General features: G+C 48.5%; 1 protein-coding gene across 1 annotated transcript in view; it reads left to right on the plus strand.

Annotated features, from left to right (window-relative positions):
• Positions 1-2,516, plus strand: part of LOC146193263 (uncharacterized) — a 51,437-nt gene extending 48,921 nt beyond the window's left edge. Inside the window, exon 3 of the mRNA XM_084600077.1 lies at positions 2,320-2,516. Coding sequence (XP_084456203.1) covers positions 2,320-2,475 — 156 coding nt within the window. The 3' untranslated portion in view covers positions 2,476-2,516. The remainder of the gene's footprint in view (positions 1-2,319) is intronic.
• Positions 2,517-24,291: the final 21,775 nt, after the last annotated feature.

A 24,291-nucleotide genomic window follows, 5' to 3' on the forward strand; every position in this document is an offset into this window, starting at 1 on the left:
TGCTAAACAGAGCAGTAGAGCCCCGGCCAGTAGAAACGTCGGCGTAGGCTGTCTTATGTGCGAAATACACCCAGGTGGCCAGCCGTGGGAACATCATGAAACTGTTCAAGGATGGTGGAACGCAGGTATTGGGGAACGACGAGCAAAAGGTCTGTGCCATTTGGTCGCATATTACGTCGGTATAGGGTGTTCTCGTGGAGCACAAATAAGGCAAGAGATGGATCAGGGTGGTCGGAGGTAAGACGGATGATAATATTGGAATACAGCGAAGGGTCTAAGTGCTGTTGGTCGGAAATGTTAGAAAAAGCCGAGACAGACAAGACACATGCGTCATCGTCCGAATAGGTAGGACTAGGGGAGTCGACGGGATGACGTGACAAACAGTCTGCATCTTGGTGAAGCCGGCCGCACTTGTAGACGACAGAAAATGTATATTCTTGTAATCGTAGCGCCCACCGTCCCAAACGACCAGTAGAATCTTTGAGAGAGGAAAGCCAACACAAGGCTTGATGGTCTGTTACAACAGTAAAAGGGCGACCAAACAAATAAGGGCGGAATTTCGTAATAGTCCAGACAAGCGCCAGGCAGTCTCGCTCTGTGATAGAATAATTTTGTTTGGGCGTTGATAGGAGGCAGCTGGCATACGCAATCACTTTTGTACGGCCGTGTTGTCGTTGAGCTAGTATAGCTCCAATGCCATGGCCACTTGCGTCGGTGCGGAGTTCAGTATTGGCGGATGGGTTGAAATGGGTCAAGACGGGCGGAGTTGTGAGAACAGAAATAAGTTCCGAGAAAGCTGCAGCTTGTTCAGGCCCCGAAGAAAATGAAGCGTCTTTCTTGAGGAGGCGAGTGAGAGGACGAGCATGAGCTGCGAAGTTCGGGACGAATCTTTGGAAATATGAACATAGACCAATAAAACTTCGAACATCGTTGGATGATCGCGGAGTGGGAATATCTCTGACGGCACGAATCTTGTCAGGGTGAGGCTGAACGCCGGAAGCATTAACCAAGTGACCAAGAACTGATTTCTCGGTGACCGAAGCTGCATTTCTTTAAGTTTAGCTAAAGTCCGGTGCGGGGAAAAAACGCAGGATTGTAGAAAGGCGAAGGAGATGGCTGTCAAATGTAGAGGAGAAAACAATTACGTCGTCAAGATAACACAAACAGGTGGTCCAATTGAGGCCTCTGAGCAAAGAGTCCATCATGCGTACGAAGGTTGCTGGGGCATTGCAAAAGCCAAAAGGCATGGCTTTAAATTGATAGAGGCCGTCAGTGGTGATGAATGCTGTTTTTTCACGGTCTCTCACTTCGACGGAGATCTGCCAGTAGCCGGAACGAAGGTCGATGGACGAAAAGTAGCTGGTTCCGTGCAAAATATCTAGCGTGTCGTCGATACGCGGAAGAAGATAGACATCTTTTTTGGTTATCTTGTTCAAATGGCGGTAGTCAACGCAGAATCTCCAACTGTTATCCTTCTTGACCAACACGACAGGGGATGCCCAGGAGCTACTGGAACGCTCGATTACGTCGTTCGCTAACATCTTCTCGGCCTCCCTTTGAATGACGCGTCGCTCGCAAGCGAAACACGATAGTGCCGCCTGTGAATAAGACTTGCTGCTTATTGACCCAACTGAAGACTAGCTGTAGAGTGACGCAATGGGCGGGTTCCGAAGTCAAAAAGGTCACTGTAGATGACAAAAGCTTGTGTAACGCAGCGGCGAAATAGGTTGGAGATCAGCTGCAATCATGCCGGCAAGAGGATCAGGACGCGATGTGAAGGACGAGGGAGTGGTTGCAGAGGCGGCAGTTGAATGATCCGTTGTCAGGGCTGATATGGCACAGTCGGTCATCGGGGACAGCGCAGCGAGTAAAATTCCCTTGGGCAGAACTTGAGTTGACAAGCTGAAGTTAAGGACAGGGAGAGTGGTGCGGTTCTTCGAGATGTGTACAATAAGATGAGGAAGGGTGACGTGCAGCTGCAGCATGACATCAGTAATAGGACACGCGAGATTGTCGCCGTCCGGAACGGGTGGGAATGGCGACATAGGGATGTAAACTGCAGTTTCATGAGGAGGACGGCTGAACTGTGCTGATCGAAGGCGAGGTGAGCGAACAACTAACGTTGATGAGGGTACCGATTTCAACACTCAGCGTCTTCGTCTTCTCTGAGTCTGTCGCACTTCTTCATCCTCAGCACGACTAGCTAATACAGCTAAGTAACAATATATTCAGGTAGCTTACAAATATTGATTATAAGTAGGGCTTAAACTAAGAGCTTAAGTGTCCACATCAAATTCTTCCTCTCGTTTGCCATACCAGTGCAGTGTTCCTGAAAATGGGCCGTGCCTTCCTGCTTGTGACTGCTACCCCTGGGCTGCACACCCTCAAGTAGGCGTGTGCATGCAGCGTGGTACTCCGCCTCCCCCTGGTGCCTTACCTCCGCGACGGAGAAGAAGACCTGCATCAGGGGCCTAAACCCCATACGTCGATGGTGTCTAATAAAACAATCGTTCGCTGCTAACATTGTAATTATTTCAAAGATTTTACCGAGCAACTATTTCTTGATTTATAGGCGGCTTCAAGACGGATTGTCGCCAGCGCGCGAAGGTAGAGAGCTTTGGCAGAGTATGTAATAAGAGTCAGTGGACAGAGCCATTATGTAAGCGCATGCCTGCACGAACTTTAAGTTATCCATTTCGTCATCCAAATAATACACTAGTATCCCAGTTGGCATCCGAACTACTGTGGTCAATTTCTTAATGGTTACCTTCAAAGTTAGAGGTGGCACTTAATATTTGGCCCCTAGACACCCAAAGTTGACCTTCTCATAACTGGGCTGTAATGCAATCCGGCTTCTTTTGTGGACAGTTCAGTGGTGACCTGAAAATTTAGATGGGCGTCCGCTAAACTTTGCCACCCTGGAAAGTCAAACTTTGACCGCAAAAACTAAAAAAATATCATCTAATGCAATTCGAGAAGAGCCTATTCAGTGATCACTTCTAAATTCAGTAAAGATACATAATAACTGCATTAATAAAGTACATTACGAAGCACAATATATGAAGCAAGGACAACACACTATATTTAAGCTTATACATACACTTGATTTAATATATCTGCCTTGTATACACCCAGGTAGCACAAGATGGGGGTCTCAATGGGTGCTATGTAGGCAAGCAGAGCTGCGGCTACTGTCACAATTCCTGTATCGGTCCAACCTATATATGTACTTATTTGCAAAAGCCGCTGTAGATCAGAAAAGAGGCTGCCCACTTCAATATGCTGTGGTCTATAGTTTGGCTGTAGTTGGGAAAAAATTCGGCCGTACTCTCAGGCTGCCCCACTCGGTCACTCTAGGGTACTTGAGAGCAGGTGAATTATGAATGCGAGGTCAATTTGAACAAGCCCTCAAGAAGCCCAAGTGAGGCAGCCTTATCTATACCACGTTATGTCCCTTATTGGTTGCAGTGAGACTGGAAGGTGCGCGTGACCGCATGCTACTCAAAGTGGTAAATTGTAGGCAATTTAAAAGCACGTGCAGCAGCAAGTGCGCTCTAGATGCGATAGAGAACCTCCAGCACAATTTGAGCCGCCTGCACAAACCTACTGCAGGTCCCACAAAATTTCGCTGGTGGATATGAAAACTCGCGATTCCGCGTGTGTACTGCGTAGGTAAAAACTGTTAAGAATGATGGCTGAATCAACCTAAGGGCGGAGGTATGGCGAGAAATACTGCTCACCCAAATGAGACCGCTGAATTCTAGCTCGTCTAGGTCTCAAATTGGCCATAGTGGGGCAGCCCACGACAGCATCTACATTCTAATGTGCGCGCATTCTTTCCATGCTTGATTTGCAATAAACATTACCCTAACGTGGTGTTTTTTTTGTATACCATGTGTAAGTAGCTTTACATGGTTAGAAAATTCCTATGGCTTTGTTTCTGGCGCTCAAGTAAATTAGGCTAGAATCACTGAGCTGTACACACGTGTAACTGTTGCTCCTTGAGCCTTCGTCTATGATAACCTGAAACTCTCCGAAAAATATCTTTCACGAAACAAAACTTCACTAACCGATTAATTCACATGAATTCAGGCAATCTAATTTGATTTATGAATTTACTTCGAAATTTTATGTAGTGCTCCCATAAATGGCAGAAGCAAAATAACTGCATTATTGCTGCGAAACCTTCAAAACTGTATTTGTTGTTTTTTAACAGCCGCCGCCACACGGCCTTATCACTCTGATTCTGGATCGCGTATCAGTTCTGTATTCATTGTTTGTTAATGCTCGATGTCGCGAGCCACACCTTTATCAGTTTTCGTTGTAGCGCAAGATGCACCGAGATCTGTCCCGAAGATTGCGGCCACTCGTGTGTCTTTCTACAATGTTCCAGCTTGTGCTGGTAGCTGTTTGCGACGTTATCTAGATTGTTCTGAGCAGCCTTTAAATTGAGTGTTGACGAGTGTGACGGGCATTCTTTTTCCGACGACTGACGAGCACGTTTGTTGCTATCGCCGCCGCCGAGTTGCTTAGTTCTTTTGCAGACGCAAGTCAGCCCCAATAAAGAGTTATTTCGGTACCATCACGCCTGTGTCTTCTTTTGACGTGTACGGCCTTGTCACCACTACGTGACATTATTATGGCCGTACATATTCAGTGAGACAACTTAAACTATGCCTGTGAATGAAATATCTGCATTGGACTGCTCTGTAAATAATGTGGATAAGCCCAAATTGAATGTGCCCATTAGAACCCGCATCGGTAATATATCATTATGAGGAGGGCTGGCCGAAATGAAACGTAAAGCTTCGTCCAGAGTATCGGAGTATCAGCCCGAATCTGTGCAAAGTACGAACACAGGGGAAAGTTTGCTAAAGTGGCCATTTTATATGCCTGTAATGTGGGCACCCTTTTAAATCCTTCATCGGTCCAAGTGAGACCCATCCGGAAGTTTGATGCAGCTCACTATAGGCTGACGTCAGCCCCCATTGCCGCACACCTCACGTGATAGCCCACTCTGTGCCACATGCAAGGTAGTGCAGTGGTTAAGATTCTCAACTGCTGTGCCCAAGACAGGGGGTTACAATACCGGCCGCGGCTTGGCTTTTTATTAAAGGCGAAAAGCTGGGAGCGCTTGTGCCGTCCGACTTCAGTGCACATCTGGAGCACCAGATGGTGGAAGCTTGCGTGCCTCTAATAGCCTGAATCTCTTGCAGACATGAAAAAGCATGCAACAAATTGAACCTATACAGTGTGCTCCATGAATGATTTTAGTAAATTTAAAAAAGGCTGGTAAAAAACATCTACGTTTCAAACAGCAAGCCTTCTGCCGCGGTGGAAGCAATATTGTTTAATTACCCCTCCAATTATGTACGTTATTGTTTAAAACCCAATATTTATATTTTGATTATGGCCGTTATGCGGTTAATCTCAAACGGTTTCCGAAGCCATTAGGAAGACAATGCCACATCAGTTCTTGAACATCGAATAGCCCAATTTTAGGAATTGTTAGCGCAAGGAAACACTTTACTTTATGATGTACGAAACCTAAACTCACAGCGAGAGATTCACAGGAAAGCTTGGCACATTAGCGATGTCCAGTGATGGCAAGAACAGCTTAAATGGTGCTCATGTATTAACTTCAAGCTCTCTTGAGTACCATCAGGTGCATTATGTTGCGCCAGAACTTAGAACAAAGGAAAGACCAGCCAACGACGTCGTTATTACTTTTAGGATTGATGGATGGAAATGAAGTGAATGACACATCAGAGAGCGGTTGGCAGTTCTAATGTTGTGCCATTGTCACTGCATCACGTGATCCACAGGTGTCGCCTCAGAGGTGACTGTGCCCAATGATGACTGCTGCTTAACGTGGGGGCTTCCGAGTATGAGTATTCTGTCCACTCATTAGCTCCGCTTTCGCCAGGACACATTTAACACTCCAACTTGAGGGGTAGACATCTGCAACGCAGAGGCTCTCAGGGGGACTGCCAAAAGTACGTGCTGGCCTAGGAACCATAAACGCGGTCTATTTTCCCGCCTTAACGTTTCGAAACACCCTGCTTCTGCTATCAATCAAACCAATATCTTTTTTGGAGCGCAGTCAGTGTAAAGTGGCCAGAGTTGCCCTAAGCTGACTTAGACAAGCCGCTGGGGAGGGCATAAAAGGTAACATCTGCTCGTCTTCATTCGTAGCGCACGTCCGCAGAGTAAGCATGCTTAGAAACGCCACCTGAAGACTGCGTGCGGCAGCAGTTTTGTACGCCGGGTGTTCTGGTGCCTGTTCCTCACAAGTATCCGGATAACTTGAATCAGGGGCTTATACACGTCGCGCTTCAAACTCGGCCTGCTAAGGCAGAGAGGGAGGCAAGAGAGCTGAACTGGTACCGACTTGTGCAACAGCTCGTGCGGGACGAGGCACGGTCTAGTGGCGCATAGAAATGTGCTCAACCTCAACACTGATTTTCTACCAAATGCAAAATTTTGCCCCAATTCGAGAAAGTACCTGTGAGAACTATAGTGGGAGTGCGTTCGACTTGATGCGGCATGGAAGATTGCTGCTCACTCTGCTGTACCGAGAGCATGTTACACTTCTTCAATACATCATGCTGAACTCTGCCGAATGTGCGGTTGAGCACAGGAGAGCAAGTAGCTTTTTCTGATCCGCTGCCCGCAGTATGTGCTACAACACCTGGAGTGTACTACCGTACCATAAACATTCTTTTGTTAGGGTGGCCGCTTCTGATAGAGACACACCGCATACGGAATCAGCAAACACTAAATCACTCCCCCTGTATTGGAGGCTAGTTCAACAACACGGCCAGCAAAAATCTATAATAGATTAGCATTTGCAGCGATAGTTACTAAAGAAGAGCTTCGTGACTCAAGCTCCCGTCTCGTGCGTGTGGTTTGTGTTTCTGTTGTTCTCTTTCATGTATATAGTTAGGACGCACAATGTTCACCACCAGTGCAAAAGAATATCCACACTATAACCTTGATATTGTAGCAGTCCTGAAAATGGTAGAGAGTAGCAAAATACAAGGATGAAAACGTTGGAAAAAGCTTTTGTGCGGGGCACGCAGCAGATAACCAGCTGAGCAGTCTTCCTTCTCGATCCCTTCAGCGCCCCGACAACAAACCCCCGTCATAAAAAAGTGGTGCAGGCTTCGGCCGGCTACCCTCAAGACGCATCATGAACCGCTGTAGCTTATGCAGTAGGTTATCGAGCAGCCCTGGGCCGAATTACAGACGGCTCACACTCACAATCTTCCTATTCGCCAGCGGCAACACAGCGGGAGTTGCCGTCCTTTACATCATCGACGTCTGCTGTTTACGTCATGAACACACTTGAAGTGATGACGTTGGCTACAGGCCAATTGTGAGCGGGGGTTGCGAGCGACGCGAGCCGCCCACAACTTGTTTGTGAGCGCTCACAAAGGGAAAATGGCGGCGATCTATGCGGCGGCCGGCGTTCTCGTGAGGCGGTAGCGGTGGCGCCCCGACACGATCATCGGCGAAGGACGGTGTACGAAGACTGTTTGACGTGCCTGGCGAGATGTTTCGACGCATGTTGCTACTCAAGAAGGATATAGTACAGTGACTGTGGGACGCGATGGACTGAGATAGGTGTGTGCGGCCGAGTGCGCTGTCTGTGCGGCGGCAGATAATGTGTGCACTGCGCTTTTTCCGAACTGCTAGTGGCTTCCAAGCCACTACTGGCAACGAGGCGAACATCGGCCTCGTGCAGCCGACAGTTCGAAAGCGTTTGCGGCGGCGTGCAGCTAGGGCGGCGGAGAAGAAAGGCTTCCTTCGTCACGGCAGCATACCCGGCGTCGTCGGGTTTGTCGACGGCACATCGGTCCTCTACGAGTAGCCTTGTGGTATCCCCGTTTCAGATATGAGATGCCAACATGATGTTGGCCATGAGCCTCCCTATCTGGGATCTTGGCATGATGCTTTCTTCTGGCGACACTCTCGGCTGCACACAGGCATGACGCAGGTCGAGGCCGGCCTGCTGCGAGTCGTCGAATTCACGACACGGAGTCGCACTGCTGTTTGCAAGATAAATTACGGTAGGCTCCACATGCCTCACATGTGTTACCGTTTTTGGGCTTTTATAAAAGCTGGAACATAAGACACTAGTACATTGTTGAAATGCCTACGTAAGAAACGAAGATGGGGATGTGTGTGTTTGATGCCTGTATTGAGTAGAAATGGAGCATCATTTATACCGATATGAAGTGCAAGGCTGTCCTTACAGCAGTGTTGCTGAAACGTTCAATCATTCATCGTCTGAACCCCCATGAATGTCATCGTCAGCAAAACCTGGCAATGAGCTACTTGATGCGACTCTTCCATTGTGTCAGTAAGGCTGTTTATAAGGCTGTTGAGGTCGACAACAACGTGACGAAGAATGTGCTTAACAGCGTGCCATTTTCGGTTATGCTGGTGAGAGGGGCACTTGTTGAGACATGGCTGCCAGTGCCATGGAATCCCGGTCGGACTCTCCATAACGGTTATAGAACAAGGCATACACCTCCACAAGGTTAATGGTGGATAACTGCATCGGCGTGCTGAAGACCCGCTTCCAGTGCTTGCAAAAATACTAGACGTTCCTCTACCAGCCAGAGCGTGTAGCATGTGCCTTGTTGCATAACTTCTTTGGATGTCTTCCTGCCTGCCTGCAGACAAAGAGGGTGCTGCTGGCTTGGACAAGAAAGGGTCACATCTGTGCACTGGCTACTTGGAAGTGGGATCACTATTGCCATGCATACCTCTAGTGAAAAGCCATACAGAATCATGTTGTGAGCCTGTTCCACAGAACCTACTACTAGAGGCTGGCACAGCTGCCCATGGTGCGGCAGCCGCTTTGGCGTCAATCCCAGCACAGCAATCGGCCGGGATAAAGCACACGTAGCTGACCAACTCATCACAGGCAGCCAAGTGCAGCGTCTTCTCTTTTCATGTCTGTGCCAGAAACCTGTTGTGATAAAGATGCATTTTCTCGAACCATGCGTTAAAACACCTCATCTGTCAAGTCAAATTTGTCTTCGTACACCCCCCTTCACTGTTGCTTGCAACCGTGTATGTTGGTGTTTGTGTGTGTGCATGCGTTTGAGTACATAGTTAAAATATTTCACAACGAGGCAGCAATTGTGATGCCTATCGGAATGGAAAAGCCTCAAAAAAGTTTTTTTTAGACGCACGTGTATCCACTATGCACCTTTATTTTCCTGCAGCATTTCACACGCTTGAATATGCAGCAGCGAAACCAACTGCCTGCAGTAGCATCGGCAGTTATTTGACGTGTTGCACAATTGTGCTACACAGAGAGGACACAAAAGAATACTTTTTAGAGCCTGTAAGCTGGCGCAGTACTCATCGCAGGTCTGACATACTTCAGAAGCAAGAAATGAAAGTATTGTGCATAAAACTGCGACACAGAGGCAAGACACAAAAGATTAGTTGCTTAATGATTACAGGCTTGCATAGTAGTTGTCATAGGTTTGGCACATTTCAGAAGCAGGAAACAAAGTATGGCACTTAGCAGGGCAGAAACGTGACACAAGTAGTGCTATGTACACTGTTTGCACAGGGCAGCCTCCATTAGTGAGCCTTTCAGGACTACAGGCCTGCATATACTGTTAAGATGCCTAGAACGCATTTGCTTAATGGTAAACAGTGTAAAGCTGACAAATTGAATGCATATTATTGCGAGTTTTAGTGCTCACAAGTTGAAAATACCATAGGTATACAAACAAAGCAAATGGTGTGTGGGCAGGAGGTATCGCTCAAAAGCAAAGCAACCAGTCATGGAGAACAAAGAAAAAAATACAGAGCACACTACATCGAAAGCCCTGTCACGGTGGCACTGCAGTGAATGAAGGCTTCAGCTTCAGTCCCGGCAGTTGTGGGAGCATTCCCAAGATCATGTTCTTTTCTAAACTATCCAGCTACATACAAACAGATGATCACGCAACCACGGAGCTTCATTTTGGCCTACACTACATGCTTCACAGTCGTCTTGCATTTCCTAAAGAGAAACAAATAGAACCATACAGCTTGCACGTTACACCTTCACCACTTTTCTCATCGATACTTGTAGGCGCCGACAGAAAACACTTTCGCAAGTTTTGTTTGTCTAATTCTGTGTCAAGCGCTCTATGAAATTTTATCGCTGCAGGCTCCGAACTTCGACTGCATTCTATTAGATTTTCAGCATGCTCACGCCACCCACACGGTACTTCGATTTCAGACGACGCTTAAAAAGCAGCACCTCCTCGGGGAATCAGCTGTTTTCTTGCAGGTCGCCATGTGCACGCCATGACGCCGCCGGCGCACCCTCGCGGCAACCAAAGTTACCTAATAGCAAGTATATTTACAAAACTAAGAACGCTTCTACTTGAGCTTAATGGTATTCAATAATAAAAACAGTAGGTTGCCAAAATAAACCTTTGTCTGTTTTATTTATTGCGTATTATTTGCGTCGTGTTACAAAAAGTTAGGAAACGAACCCTGCTCAGTTTTGTGCCACACTGTGGTAACAGCGTTTGCTGAGGATTCAGAACTACTGGGGCGGAGCCACGCTAAAAGTCACTGGTAATTGGATGATTTCGTATACTCGTCACGATTGAAGTCTCTAGGCTGCGTCACAGCTCCGTGATTTTGACGTCACGCTCACAAACTTGTGAGCGGAGTCCATAATTCTGCCCCTGAACATCAACGCAGGAACCTCTGCCCCCGTCTGGCGATGTTTCGCCGACCGCCACGGATGCAACGCTACCATTTCGAGACCGCGTCCGTTTTCCGGTTAAGCAGGGGATGATTTTGGGTGGCTCACTCATTACGAACAAATCTGGCTAAGCTCGAGACTATCGTATTCTTCTTTATGCAAACCACTTTGATGTATTATGACAATTACAAGGGATCCCTGAACCCTTGAGAGTGTTATGTCTAAGCCGTCATGGAATGCTTCGGCGACCTAACAGCGAAGAAGAAAAGGGCAGAGAAAAGACTTGCTCAGAGGGCCCCAGGCAACAGAAGAAACTTTCACCACACCACCTACATCAAGGCAGCTTAAATTTTGCAAGGTCATGACAATCCGGATGACTCATGAACATAAAGTAGGCCATCTGCTCAAAGCCATTGCTGAAAATTTGTACCATTTCCTCATTGCCAAGGAAAACAACAGTTCAGCCACTGACGTTTTTCAGCCCTTCCGGGCATTCGAAACCCTAGACGCTCGCCGCATTACACCGAAATTTACACGATTGTCAAATGTCACTGCCGTCACCAATATGAAAGAATCTCCACCTCAAAGTCTCCTGTGCACCATCTGTGAAACCATTTGGGATGATATGTCATGATGTGAGAAGCGTGCCCGCCGACTGGCTTTCAAACTGACGCTTATGCTTTTTAGACCATGCAAGTTTGTGCCCACCAATGTCAGCAACTTTCAAGACTTCATACGGCATTTTGACCTGGACAACCTGCTACCAAGACCCGACAAAATTTACTGGCAGTTATCTTGCAATCCGCACAGAGAATTTGGCTCTTACTCAAATCGTAGATCGCGACGACGGCCGAACAGCTACATTGTCTTGGAACCACCATCTGGATATTTGTCGTGACCTTCCATGCAGGAGCCCGCGAACACCCCCTCTTTTGTTCGACCTATTCCTATGTGCTACTGGTGTGATGTCGTGGGTTGCTAGCTGCCCCTGGCAAGTTGTGTTTGCAACACAGATAAGCGAAATCATGTTTACTGAATCATTTATGCCGTGAGCAAAATTTTTCGAGGTTGCTGCACAATGTGCACTACATTAATACGTAAGCGTGAGCGTTGTTGTGCTGTACGCGAGATGTGTTGGTCCGGACTACGCGATTGACAGGTACTGCGCCTTTACTTTCCTGTAAACCAATTATAGAATGCCGGTAAATTTTGATTCGTTCAACGTTGGCTGGTTGGCTTCGAGAATGGGCGTCGATGTACCGTGTGCGGCAGTAATACCAGGTTTTTCCATTTCTGCAATGCAGACTCTCCTCTGCTCTCGGAATTTATCAGGCTACATTAGATTTACTACCTATTCTTTCACACTTTATAGCCATTTCTATGAATATGTGCACGCAACACAATCTCTTTCCCGCTCTTTGTCGTTCGAACATTTTCAAATTTCCCCCAAGCTGATGAAGCCCAATTATAGACAGGTAAAAATAAAGGCCTTTATTGAAATGTTCTCAAGTAGCACAAAGTGAGCTATGAAATGGGGGAACCGGTGGGTCCGAAGAAGGCAATGCAGCACAGCCCCGGTTAGTTCAATGCGGGTAATGCAATAGGGGCCGACGTAGGCTTCAAGTAGGCGGCCGACAATAACACAATGGGCCCCACTTGGGACCGATGGAGGCAGCTCTTGTGCGCCTGCCCAGTTTTCCTGCATTGCCAAAAGAGCACATTCCACCAACACTCCCGTTGGTCCTACTTTGAACGGATTCGGGCAGCCGCTCTGGATGAACGTTCATTTTTTATTTCAGGCAGCCCCTCCAAAAATGACATAGGCTTGCCCACATTATTTACATAGCGGTCCGACGCTGATAATTTACAGAAAACCCTAGTCCAAGTGATCTGCTGAACATTTACGGATATCAATAAGAAAACATTTTATATGTCTCTACTTTTTAAAGAGATACGACATTAAAATCCACAACTAATATTAATAATCTAGACTAAAGACTTCATGTTCAATCTTGTTCAAGCAGAGGAGATGTATGTTCTGAACACTAATATTTTACTGAGCTACTGGCTGTGCACCGCCACCACATAAGGCGCTACAGTCAGCAAAGGGTATTTTTCAGTCTCTTTAGCGCAATTTGAATGAACGCGAGAAATAAAACCATGTAATATTTCTAACCGACTGAATATGCTAACAACTGTTATGCAAATCATCTAGAATAGAATTTAGGGCAACGTCTAAAGGCTGTTTCACATGATGCGACGCGCACGAAAATTTTCGGTTCAGTCGCAGTTTCGTTGCGCACGAGTGGCGGCACCATCATTACAACATATGGGCTAGTATAATCCAGATGCCACAGCAATCCATTTTTTTTCCAGAAGTCGACGTCGGAAAAGTCCCAAGAAGATCGAGGCTCACACGAGAAACCGGCTCAGTCGGCACTGAGATTGCTTGCGGGGGCCCACTAGGTTGAAGCGAGGGTGTCTTACGGTGCTGACATAGCTCACAAGCGTTGACGTAGTGACGGACAGAGCGGTAGAGACCAGGCCAGAAAAATCGGTGTCGCACACGGTCGTATGGGCGTGATGCTCTCAATTAATGCTTTAGGGGCGTCGTGATGTTGGGCGAGGACAGCAGAGCGCAGATGAGCCGGAACAACCAGTAAAACGTCCGCGCCATCAGGACACATATTGCGTCTGTATAATGTCTCGTTCTGCAGCACAAACATGCTGGCGGAAGAATCGGGGTTATTGCGCTGGTCTATAATTGGTTGCAGGGCAGGATCACAACGCTGTTCGGAGGCCATATTTATAAACTCCGAGATGGACAAAATGTAGTCGTCAGCAGTATGGTCGGACAAATCGGGAGAATCTACGGGACGATGGGACAAGCAGTCAGCGTCTTGGTGTAAGTGGCCGGACTTGTATCCCACAGTAAATTCGTACTCTTGTATTCGAAAGGCCCAGCGACCTAATCGGCCAGTGGGGTCCTTAAGTGAGGACAGTCAACAAAAAGCATGATGGTCTGTCACTACACAGAAGGACTGCCCAAACAAATAAGGGCGGCATTTGGTCAGCGCCCAAACACGTGCAAGGCATTCCCGCTCAGTAATTGAATAATTGCGCGCAGAGGACGAAAGCAGGCGGCTGGCATAAGCAATGACGCGGGAGTACCCATGCTGGGACTGGATAAGGATAGCACCAATACTATGCTCGCTAGCGTCGGTGCGCAGCTCGGTAGGTGCAGAAGGATTGAAGTGCGCCAGAACAGGTGGTGTAGTGAGGGCAGAAATAAGCGTCGTGAATGCATAGGCTTGGTCACACCCCCATGCGAAAGGTGCGTTTTTTTTTGTTTTTTTTTTTCAGAAGAGAGGTAAGCGGACAAGCAATATCTGCGAAGTTCCGAATGAAGCGGCAGAAGTAGGAGAAAAGCCCATGGAAGCTTCGCACGTCACTTGAGCTACGCCGGGGTAGGGAACTCGCGCACAGCTCGAACTTTGTCAGGGTCGGGCTGCGCACCATTTGCATCAACCAAATGACCTAGCACTTTGATTTGGACCCGACCGAAGCTGCATATTTTGGCGTTCAATTGAAGACCAGCGCGGCGAAAAACGACCAGGACTGTAGAAAGTCGATTAAGGTGGGTTGCGAACGTGGAAGAGAAAACAACGACACAATCTAAGTAGCATAAACATGTTGTCCACTTGAAGACACGGAGGAGCGAGTCCATCATGCGCTCGAATGTCGCAGGAGCGTTGCAGAGTCCAAATGGCATCACCTTGAATTGATAGTCCGTCGGGGGTTACAAATGCGGTTTTTTCGCGATCACGTTCGTCGACAGTTATTTGCCAGTAGCCTGAACACATGTCGATGGAAGAAATATAGGTGACACCATGCAAGCAGTCAAGCACGTCGCCTATTCGTGGAAGAGGATAAACATTTTTATTTGTTATGATTAGGGTGGCGAAAGTCGACACAAAATCTCCAACTTCGGTCTTTCTTTTTGACCAATACGACAGGGAACGCCCAGAGACTGCAGGAAGGCTCAATAATGTTTTGCGCCACCATCGTTTCAACGTTTTTCTGTAAAGCATGCCGCTCAGTATGGGAAACAGGATAAGGCCGACTGTGGATGGGGCTGGCGTCACCCGTATTGATTCGATGGGTCACAACTGATGTTTGGCCCAATGGTCAGTCCCCGAAATCAAATATATCAGTGTACGACAGCAAAAGGTCTGAGAGCTCTGACTTGGTCATCTGGCAGATCCGCAGATATCGTGCTTGAAAAGAGGTTCGAATGCAAAGAAGCTGATATATGCTCCGCCGACAGATGCCGAGGCGTTATAGCACCAACTTGGCAGTACGCCAAAGTAAACAGGTCGGCAAGTGCGATGCCATAGGGTAAAACTTGGGTCGAGCGGCTGAAGTTAAGGACAGAAAGATAGGTGCTGTTAGCAGTGACAGTCACAAAGGTATGAGGGAGTGTAATGTTTCAACGGAGAACAACATAGGTAATTGGACTAGTGGCGTATGCGCCGTCAGGAACTGCGGGGAGCGGGGACTGTGGAACATAAATAGTAGCATCGGGCGGTAGACGAACAAATTCGGCGGATCGGAGGCGGGGCTTGACATCGGTGTTTTCGGAGCAGTAGGGCAGGTCTAAGCGAAGAAGGCCAGTTGAGCAATCAATCAGGGCAGAATGGGCCATTAAAACGTCGGTGCCGAGGTTCACGTCGTCAGGGCAACGGTCGATAACAGTGAAGACGACAGGGGTAGTGCGACCGGAAACACTCACGCGCGCAGTGCACAGTCCCACGACGGCAGCGACGCTTCCATCGGCGACACGAACGGCGGATGAAGTGGCGGGTGTGACAACCTTTTTGAGACGGCGGCGAAAAGTAGAGCTGAGGACTAAAATGAGGGCAGTAACAGGGGCACCATCCATATAGATGTCTAGAAGGTTGCAGCGATGAGCAAGGGTAAGCAGAGGATTTTCGGGCTGGGTCGTCAAGGCAGCATCACCTCTGAGCGCTGCATTGGTTAGTTTTCCGGAAGACAGCCAGAGAAGTGTGTAGGGGATGCACGGTGAGGTAGGGACGAGCGGGATCTGCAAACACGCCCGCCGATATTATATTCAGTGATTCTAAAACAGCCATTCGCAATTTCGCGAGGGGTCGCATCACGTCTACCTCCCTCCGCATCCTCCACAGCACCCCTGCTCCGGTTAGGGAAACTGAACTAATCTTGGTCCCACCCCACTCGTCTAATCCGGGGAACGAGGTGGCTCACGCGCAAGCGCGAGGTTTCGTCGACCGGGCAGTGAGCGCGCCCTCCGACCCGAATTTCACAAAAGACGGGTTAATTTCTTTTCATGACATTACCCATCACTTCAGGCCGGAAAGGCGCACATATCCGCCCCCCCCCCCCCCCCCACAAATCTTTAACAAAATTTAACAAAGGCGCAGGAAGTTACCTGGCGCCGACTACAAACACGCTCTCTCCTAATTCCGGCGGTGCTTGCCCAGATTTACCATGCCAGCACAACCCAAACTGCAGTAAATGCGGCGAAAGAGCGACATACGACCACATTCTCTGGAACTGCTCAAATGATCCACCTGCGGTGAACTAATACAGCTCCCTTCTCCCGAGCAGTGGGAAGCCGTGCTGGTCAGCTCGGACCCTAAGATTCCACTACGGGCCGTCGGGCTGGCTAATAAGGTCGCCGCCAGCCATGGACTAGCGGCCATCTAGTACGTGTCTCCTTAGACCTGCTTGAGTGACGAAATAAATGTTTTCCAATCCAATCCAATCCAGATATGAGGCGACGGTGAGCGGCTGGACATGCGCGGGGGTGGCGAGTTAAAGTCATGAGAGCGCGTATCACGGAAATGGTTTGGGTGTGGACCATATTCGGCGCTGCGATTGGGAAAGTAGCGGGGTCGTGGTGGCGGTATCCAGCGGCTGCGGCAATGACGAGAAATGTAGCCGACACGTGAACAGTTGAAGCAAATGGGTCGGTCATTCGAGGTTCGCCATTCGTCCGGGTTGCGGTAGCGGTAGCGGTATTGCTTCTGCAAGGGCGCAGTCGGAGTTGCAGCTGCTACCACCGGAACGGTGGGCTGGACAGATGGCTGTGGGTTAGGTTGGAACGAGGGCTGTGCGGAAGACTGGCCAGAGTTGAAGTCCACGTTCGCGTTGAAGGCCACATTTGCGAACTCCCGGCAAACGACAGATTGTATAGGGCTATAGCAGCATCTGGCAGCTGAGGAGCGAACGCAACGGCCGCCATAGCTTCTATCTGTCGGTGAACAATCCTGGTCAAGTTGGAGGGATTAGATGGCTGCAGTGCTGGACTATCTTCGCACGAAGACGTAGCAGCAGTGTTTGGCAAGCGGTCGAAGCGGAGAGTAATGCGCCGGTGTTTTGCTTGCTCGAGCTGCCGGCAAACTGGGATGACTGAGTCGACTGTCGGACAGTCTTTGCAAAGCAGCAGATTGTAAACATGGTTTGCCATTCCCTTTAATATGTGGCACACTTCGTCTCACTCGGACATGGCGCTGTCCACTTTTCTGCATAAGGCTAGAATATCTTGAATATAAGCAAATATGATTCCGTTGAAGACTGGGGACGTAATGGGAGGCCTTTTGTGCGCCGAGCTTGCATCCGATCGGCTTGCCGAATAGATCACGAAGCTTCTCCTTGCACATATCCCAGGATGTGATATCGTCTTCATGCGTCTCAAACCAGACGCGCACCGTACCCGCCAGGTATAAGATGAGGTTAGCGAGCATGAGGGTCACGTCCCAATGATTGTGTTGGCCTACGCGCTCACACATACCGATCCAGTCTTCTACGTCGACATGGTCGGTGCCGCAAAAGGTGCCCGGGTCACGAGGCTGCGTCATGATGATTGTGGAAGCTGGTGGTGCCGCTGAAGATGATGTCGCGTCGGATGCAGTCGTGATGGTAGCACTCTGGCGTCCACTACGGAGATCCAGGTTTGCTACGGGCGCACTTCCAGCAATCCTGCACCAAATGTTAAGGGAAACGTACACAGCAGTAAACGCTAGAACTAACCCAGCTTAGCCTGAGCGTAATCTTCTTCTTCTCCCTCGTTGTAATGGCACATGCCCACAGTGGGGGACTGGCCAGAATTCGTTGTAGGTGACAGATTATTTTTGACAATGTCGATTTGACTGTATGATATAGATAACCTAATAATTAGGAGCTAGTGTTGCTGAAATAATTTGAAATTTTGAGGCGATGTAATAGAAAGCTATGAAAAGGAAGGAATAAAATGGTAAATTACTAAAAATAACAATAATAGCAAAATATACAATCCAGACAGAACAGCGTCGTCTTCTTCCCAACACCACACCAGCGGTTTGTCGTCATCTCAATATTGCGCACCGTAACAATATTATACCAACAATATAGGTACAACACGCGTAACATTAAAATTGTATCTAATTAATGTTCCTTTATCAGAATATGAAGCACTTTATGCAAAATAGACATTTTTGATTTGTTTTGTACGCAACTGCGTACAGCAGTCACACCAGGCTGAATTCCATTATCTGGCGGCCGCCTCGTTCGCAACGGTCGCTGCGACAAGTGCGGCATGCGACCAACTCGTTAGACGTCTACCGCAGCCGTTCTGCGACGGGAGCAGCGTGCCCTTTTGTCGGTGTGCGGCTGACATCGCACTTTGCTGCGGCAAGAATCGCATCATGTGAAACAGCCTTAATATAAATAATGGATGGAAAGAATGCGTGCAAAATAGCATGCGTACACTCCGGTATGTTCAGCCCCGCTACGGCCAGTATAGGTCCAACAGCGGCACTGGTTCGACAGCCCCATTTGGGACAGCCCTATTTCTCGCGACAGCAGCCCACATTTGCATTGCCTCAGCAGTCATTCTTAACAAATCTTACGGATATGCGGAAGCTTGAGTTTCTATTCCCGCGATAGCAAATGGGGAGTATTCAGCGGTTTTGTGTGGAAGCACCAATTGGGCTGGGGGTTGATTTTGAACCTAGTGTCTACTTTCAATTGCACGTGCCTTCAAATTCTCCGAAAGGGGCCGGTTTTTGTATCATGCGGGAATGCTCGCCTTCCTACCCCATTGGGGCCGTGGTGGTACCCATAGCGGTTTTTTGTAGGCAGCCACAATTGGGCGGGATGTTGTTTTCGAACCTATAGCCCACTAAGCTGTTGCATGTGCCTTCAATTTCTCCACAAGAGGTCGATTTCGGTTATCATGCCGGTACACCCGCCTTCCATTCTCTTACGGTCGACGTGGGACCTAAAGCGATTTAGCTAAGGCTGCCTCAATTGGGCTTCATGAGGCTTGCACAAATTGAGCCCTCATTCATATTCCACCTGCCCTCAAGTACACTACAATGAGCCGAGTGGGGCACCTTATGGACATACCGGTTTTTTGCCCCACTATGGCCGATGTATAGGTCCTACAGAGACTTAATATGGGTGGACTCATTTTGGATCTATGAAGGCTTTTCCATAAATAGCCGACATTTAGATTCGATTTGCCTTAAAATATACAAGGCACCCTTATGGTACGGATGGAGGAATGTGTTTTGCCCGTGTAACGTTCCTATAGGACCGATGTAGTAGGAACAGGGGCAAGCCCAAATGGGGCTTGCCCGCTTTTGCACGATTGGTGACCGCTGTAGGTTTTATGATGGTTGCCCCCGCCCAACTTGCCTACATCGAACCTACTGGGGCCCTATATACTGCGACATTAGGGTAATTTATTCTCTATCAGTTAACATGCTGTGTAATTCAATTTCAGAAGAGAGCCTACTATCCGAACGTTTGTTACTATGAGCGGTTTTTTGATGCAGAAAAGAAAATCCGTGTATAAGTGCTTCCAAAATAAGGGGACGTGCAACGGCAGGCCAACCAAAGCATTAAGTCATCCAGCAACAAAACTAACATTTTAGAAAAACTATAAAAAATGTATACCAATTTTAAGGGACACTGAATGTTCAAACTTAATGTGACTTGGTTCAGTGATATTGAGGGAACGGAATAATTTACAAGGCTCCTAATTCAATTTTTTGATAGCCTGAACTCTACTTGCTTCTATTTTATTACAGCAACAATCTACGCTGGATAACCTGGAGCTGCATACTTTTAGTATACATGCTAATGCTGTATGAAGGCGGTGCGCAAAAACTACCTCATCTTGTCCATACTTATTTAGTCATTAAAGGCACACAATGCTAAAATCATCTGCTCATCCACATACTGTATAGCATAAGTGCCGCATGTATTATTTATATGTTTATTTTGAACATATTATTGTGACATATATGCCCTGCATTGCTGGACGTTGAAGAAGACAACGATCAGCACCAGTGTCACAGAAGAAGACAAAGCGGTCGCTTGAAGAAGGTCGACGCTGCTGTGCTTCTGTGTTATGTGAGCTGTGTCCTCCCAGACTAATCTTCGTGGACTAACCTCGCCACATATCTTGTTGGAGGTGAATAAAGATCCCTGTGTCGTAAAGATCCCTGAGCCCATTGTGTCGTGACGAGAAGAATTGTACGCAAATGTTACAAACGACAAAGTAATATGCCAGTCACGGTGATCATGCAAGACATACATTGACAGCATGTCCGTGAGCGTGCGGTTGAGGCATTCAGTGAGGCCGTTCGTTTGTGGATGATAAGCGGTGGTAAAATAGTGCTTATTGGAGCAGTACCGAAATATTTCATCGACCACTCGAGCACGAAAGCAACGGCCATGGTCAGTGAGCAGCTGGTGGGGAGCACCATGGAGCAGGATGACGTCGTGGAGAAGAAACACATCACGTCAGTTGCGCAGCTGGTGGGTATCGCTAGGGTGACAGCGTAGCACGTATATAATCCGGGGCCATCGCAATCCATTTATTCCCCGACGCAGAAAGTGGGAAAGGCCCGAGGAGATGAAGGCCAACTCGGGAAAACGGGTCTACTGGGATGTCGATCGGCTGCAGGGATCCAGCAGGCATAATCGAGGGCTTCTTCCGTCGCTGACACCGGTCACAAGAAGCCACATAATGACGAAGAGAGCGATAGAGACCTGGCCAATAAAAGCGGCAGCGGACGCTGTCGTACGTACGAGATACGCCAAGATGACCCACTGTGGGTGTGTCGTGCAGCTGTTGAAAAACGGTGGTACGCAGGTGTTCGCGGACTACGAGCAGAAGCTCGGCGCCATCTGGTCGCATATTCTGTCGGTATAAAGTACCGTTGTGGAGCACAAGCAGAGCAAGGGTAGCATTAAGGTGATCTGTGCTGAGGCGATGGATAATGCTGCAAAGCTTGGGATCTAAGCGCTGCTCATAGCGAATGTTTGAAAGGTGAGAGATGGCCAGCACATAAGTGTCATCGTCACACTCGCTCGCATCTGGCGGATCTACCGGGTTGCCGGACAGGCAATCGGCGTCAGCGTGCAGCCGGCTAGACTTGTGGATGACAGAAAAAGTGTATTCCTGAAGGCGGGGGGCCCAACAGCCCAGGTGACCACTAAGGTCTTTGAGCGTAGAAAGCCAACATAAGGCATGGTGGTCGGTGATTGCAGAGAACGGGCGGCCAAACAAGTAAGGGAGAAACTTTGTAATTACCCTCACGAGGGCTAAGCACTCACGTTCTGTGATCGAGTTATTCCGTTCAGCTGCCGAAAGGAGGCGACTGGCATAAGCAATGACGCGAGTTTACCGCATCTGCTGTTGGGCGAGTATGGCACCAATATCGTGACCACTGGAGTTGGTGCGTACCTCCGTCGGTCCGAGGGATTGAAGTGTGCCAGGACGGGTGGGTTGGTGAGAAGTGCAATGAGCGCAGAAAAGGCTTGGGATTGTTCTTGGTGCCAGCAAAATGGAGTGTCGTTCTTCTAAAGATCTGTGAGCGGACGAGCCGTCTCCGCAAAGTTAGGTACAAAGCGCCGAAAAAAGGAGCAAAGCCCAATAAAATTACGCACGTCACTGGTACAACGGGGTTTAGGAAATGCACTTACAGCACGTATTTTAACTGGATCGGGTGTAACGCCACGGGCGTCGACCATGGAACCGAGCACCTTGAGTTCACGTCGGCCGAAACTACATTTCTTCGAGTTCGCTGTAGGTCAGCTCTTTGGAAGACGCCATGGTATCAAGGCGATGGAGATGGCTCTCGAATGTAGATTGATTGATTGATTAAAGCTTTAATTTCCACCGATTTAGGCGGCCCCCTACTCCCCGCTCTTGACACGCAGGCCTGAGGAACGGGGGCTGGAACCTCCGCGACTAAGGACTGGCGAATAGACATTGTTTATTCGCGGCCTCAGCCGCCAGGCGGACGGCTTTCTGCTGGTCAGCGGGGACGTCGCTTCGCAGCAGGCTTCTCTACTTTTAATGTTGCCTCTAGCGCCCGGAGACTTAGGGCATTCCCAAAGTATATAGTCGAGGGTCCCCCTCGCTTCGCAGGCTTTACATTTATCGTTTTTTCTCTCATCTATCTGTGTGTGAAACAAGCAGACAGGTTTCGGGAAATGTCCGGCTCGTAATCGCCGCCAGGCTATGGCCTCTTTATTATTTAAGCTAGGATCCGGTGGCGGCATCAGACGTCTTCCTAATCTATAATTTTTGATTATTTCTTTATAGGTTTGCAAACGTTCGTCCATCGCCTGGCAGTCGGGCGGCTCCGCGTTTGCCCGGAAGTAGATATCTCGGGCTAAATCATGCGCCACCTCGTTGCCGGGGACGGATCTGTGTGCTGGGGTCCAAATAAGGGTGATTTTTCGATCTATTTCAGTTGCAGCTTTTTAGAATTCGGGCGGCTTCTCGCGAGACCATGCCTTTTCCGATATTCCAGAGAGCAGTTTTACTGTCGCTGAAGATCAATCTAGCGTTCGTTCCGACGCAAGCGAGCGCTATTGCGACCTCTTCAGCCGTGTCTATGTTTCTGCTTCGGATGGTGGCGGAGACGACTGGCGCGCCGCTACCATCGACTACCGCGGCGACTGCCGCCCCTGATCGGCCACTTGCAGCGTCTACGTAGGCAACTTCTTTTACTCTGAATTCTTTTGCACTTTTAACCAGTGCTTCTGCTCTCTTCTCCCGTCTCTCCTTGTGGTATTCTGGGTGCATGTTGCGGGGGCGAGGACGGACAATGGTGTTCTCGCGACATTGTGGCGGTAGGGCAACCTTGTCGGCTGTTCCCCTATCTATTTTTCGACCCACCCATTCTAAGATGGTTCGACCCGTGCTTGACCTACTTATTTTTCATGTTGGACGATTCTCACCGCTTCAGCAAGTTCCGTCCAGCTATTATGCACTTCCATTTCTATCAGGCGTTCCGTAGAACAGGAGATGGGTAGACCCAGCGCCCTCTTGACGCAACGCCTGATGAGTGCGTCTATCTTATCTTTTTCATTGGTCCTGATGTTGAGGAACGGTGTGGCATAGCATATTCGACTTATTATGTACGCTTGCATCAGTCTCAAGAGGCTTCTCTCTTTGAGGCCTCTGCCTTTGAATGCAATCCTCCTAAATATCCCTGCTACTTCTGTCGCGTAGGTAGTGAGTTTTTTATCGTTCCGTCGTTATACCCGTCCTCTTGAATAAAAAGTCCGAGGATTCTGATTTGCTGGACTCTTGGTACGGTTTTGCCGCCGACCTTAATTTCTACGTTAAAGTCGCCCTTGCATCTCTTTGATTTTGGATTATATATGAAAAGTTCGGACTTTTGCGGAGAGCACGAAATACCCCTTTCGGCCGCGTAGGACACAATGGCGTCCGCTGCCGCCTGTAGGCGTTCCTCTATGCTGCCATCGCTGCCATTGTTCATCCAGAGATTAACGTCGTCAGCGTAAATGCTGAACTTCAGGTCTTTTATGACTTTAAGAGCGGCAGGAAGGCCTATCATTACCACGTTAAAAAGAAAGGGGGAGAGCACCGAGCCTTGCGGAGTACCTGTACTTCCCAGGTGGACAGTGGGGGATTCTAGGTCCTGAAACTTTAGTTTCAACGTCCTGTTTGTCAGGAAATCCATTACGTAATTATATGTCCTCTTGCCGACTGCTAATTCCTGTAGTCCCGCGGGAAGTGCCTGGTGTTTTACGTTGTCAAATGCTTTTGTTAGATCTAGTGCTAGAATTACCTTCGCGTTTCTGGATTTCGAGTCAATTATGTCATGTTGTAATCTGAGCATTACATCCTGTGTGCACATGCCCGGTCGGAACCCGACCATCTCGTGCGGCCACAGGTCGTTTTTCTCCATGAAATTAGCCTTGTTTGGATTACGCGTTCCATAAGCTTTCCAATGCATCAGGTTAGGGAAATCGGTCTGAGGTTTTCCATTTTCGGGGGCTTGCCAGGTTTTGGAACTAGCACAACGTTTGCAGTTTTCCACTGCTGGGGAAGGCGACCACTACTCCATACTTCTTGCATGTAGTTGGTGAGTGCCGTTATGGAAGCGTCGTCTAGGTTTCTTAGCATTTTATTTGTTATTCCGTCGGGGTCGGGTGCTGATCGCGTCTTTAAGCTCAGGATTTCGGCTCTAACTTCCGCTTCTGAG

This window comes from Amblyomma maculatum, chromosome 4 (assembly GCF_055883805.1).
Source record: "Amblyomma maculatum isolate TAMU_Amacu chromosome 4, ASM5588380v1, whole genome shotgun sequence".
In the NCBI taxonomy this organism is placed as follows: Eukaryota; Metazoa; Arthropoda; class Arachnida; order Ixodida; family Ixodidae; genus Amblyomma; species Amblyomma maculatum.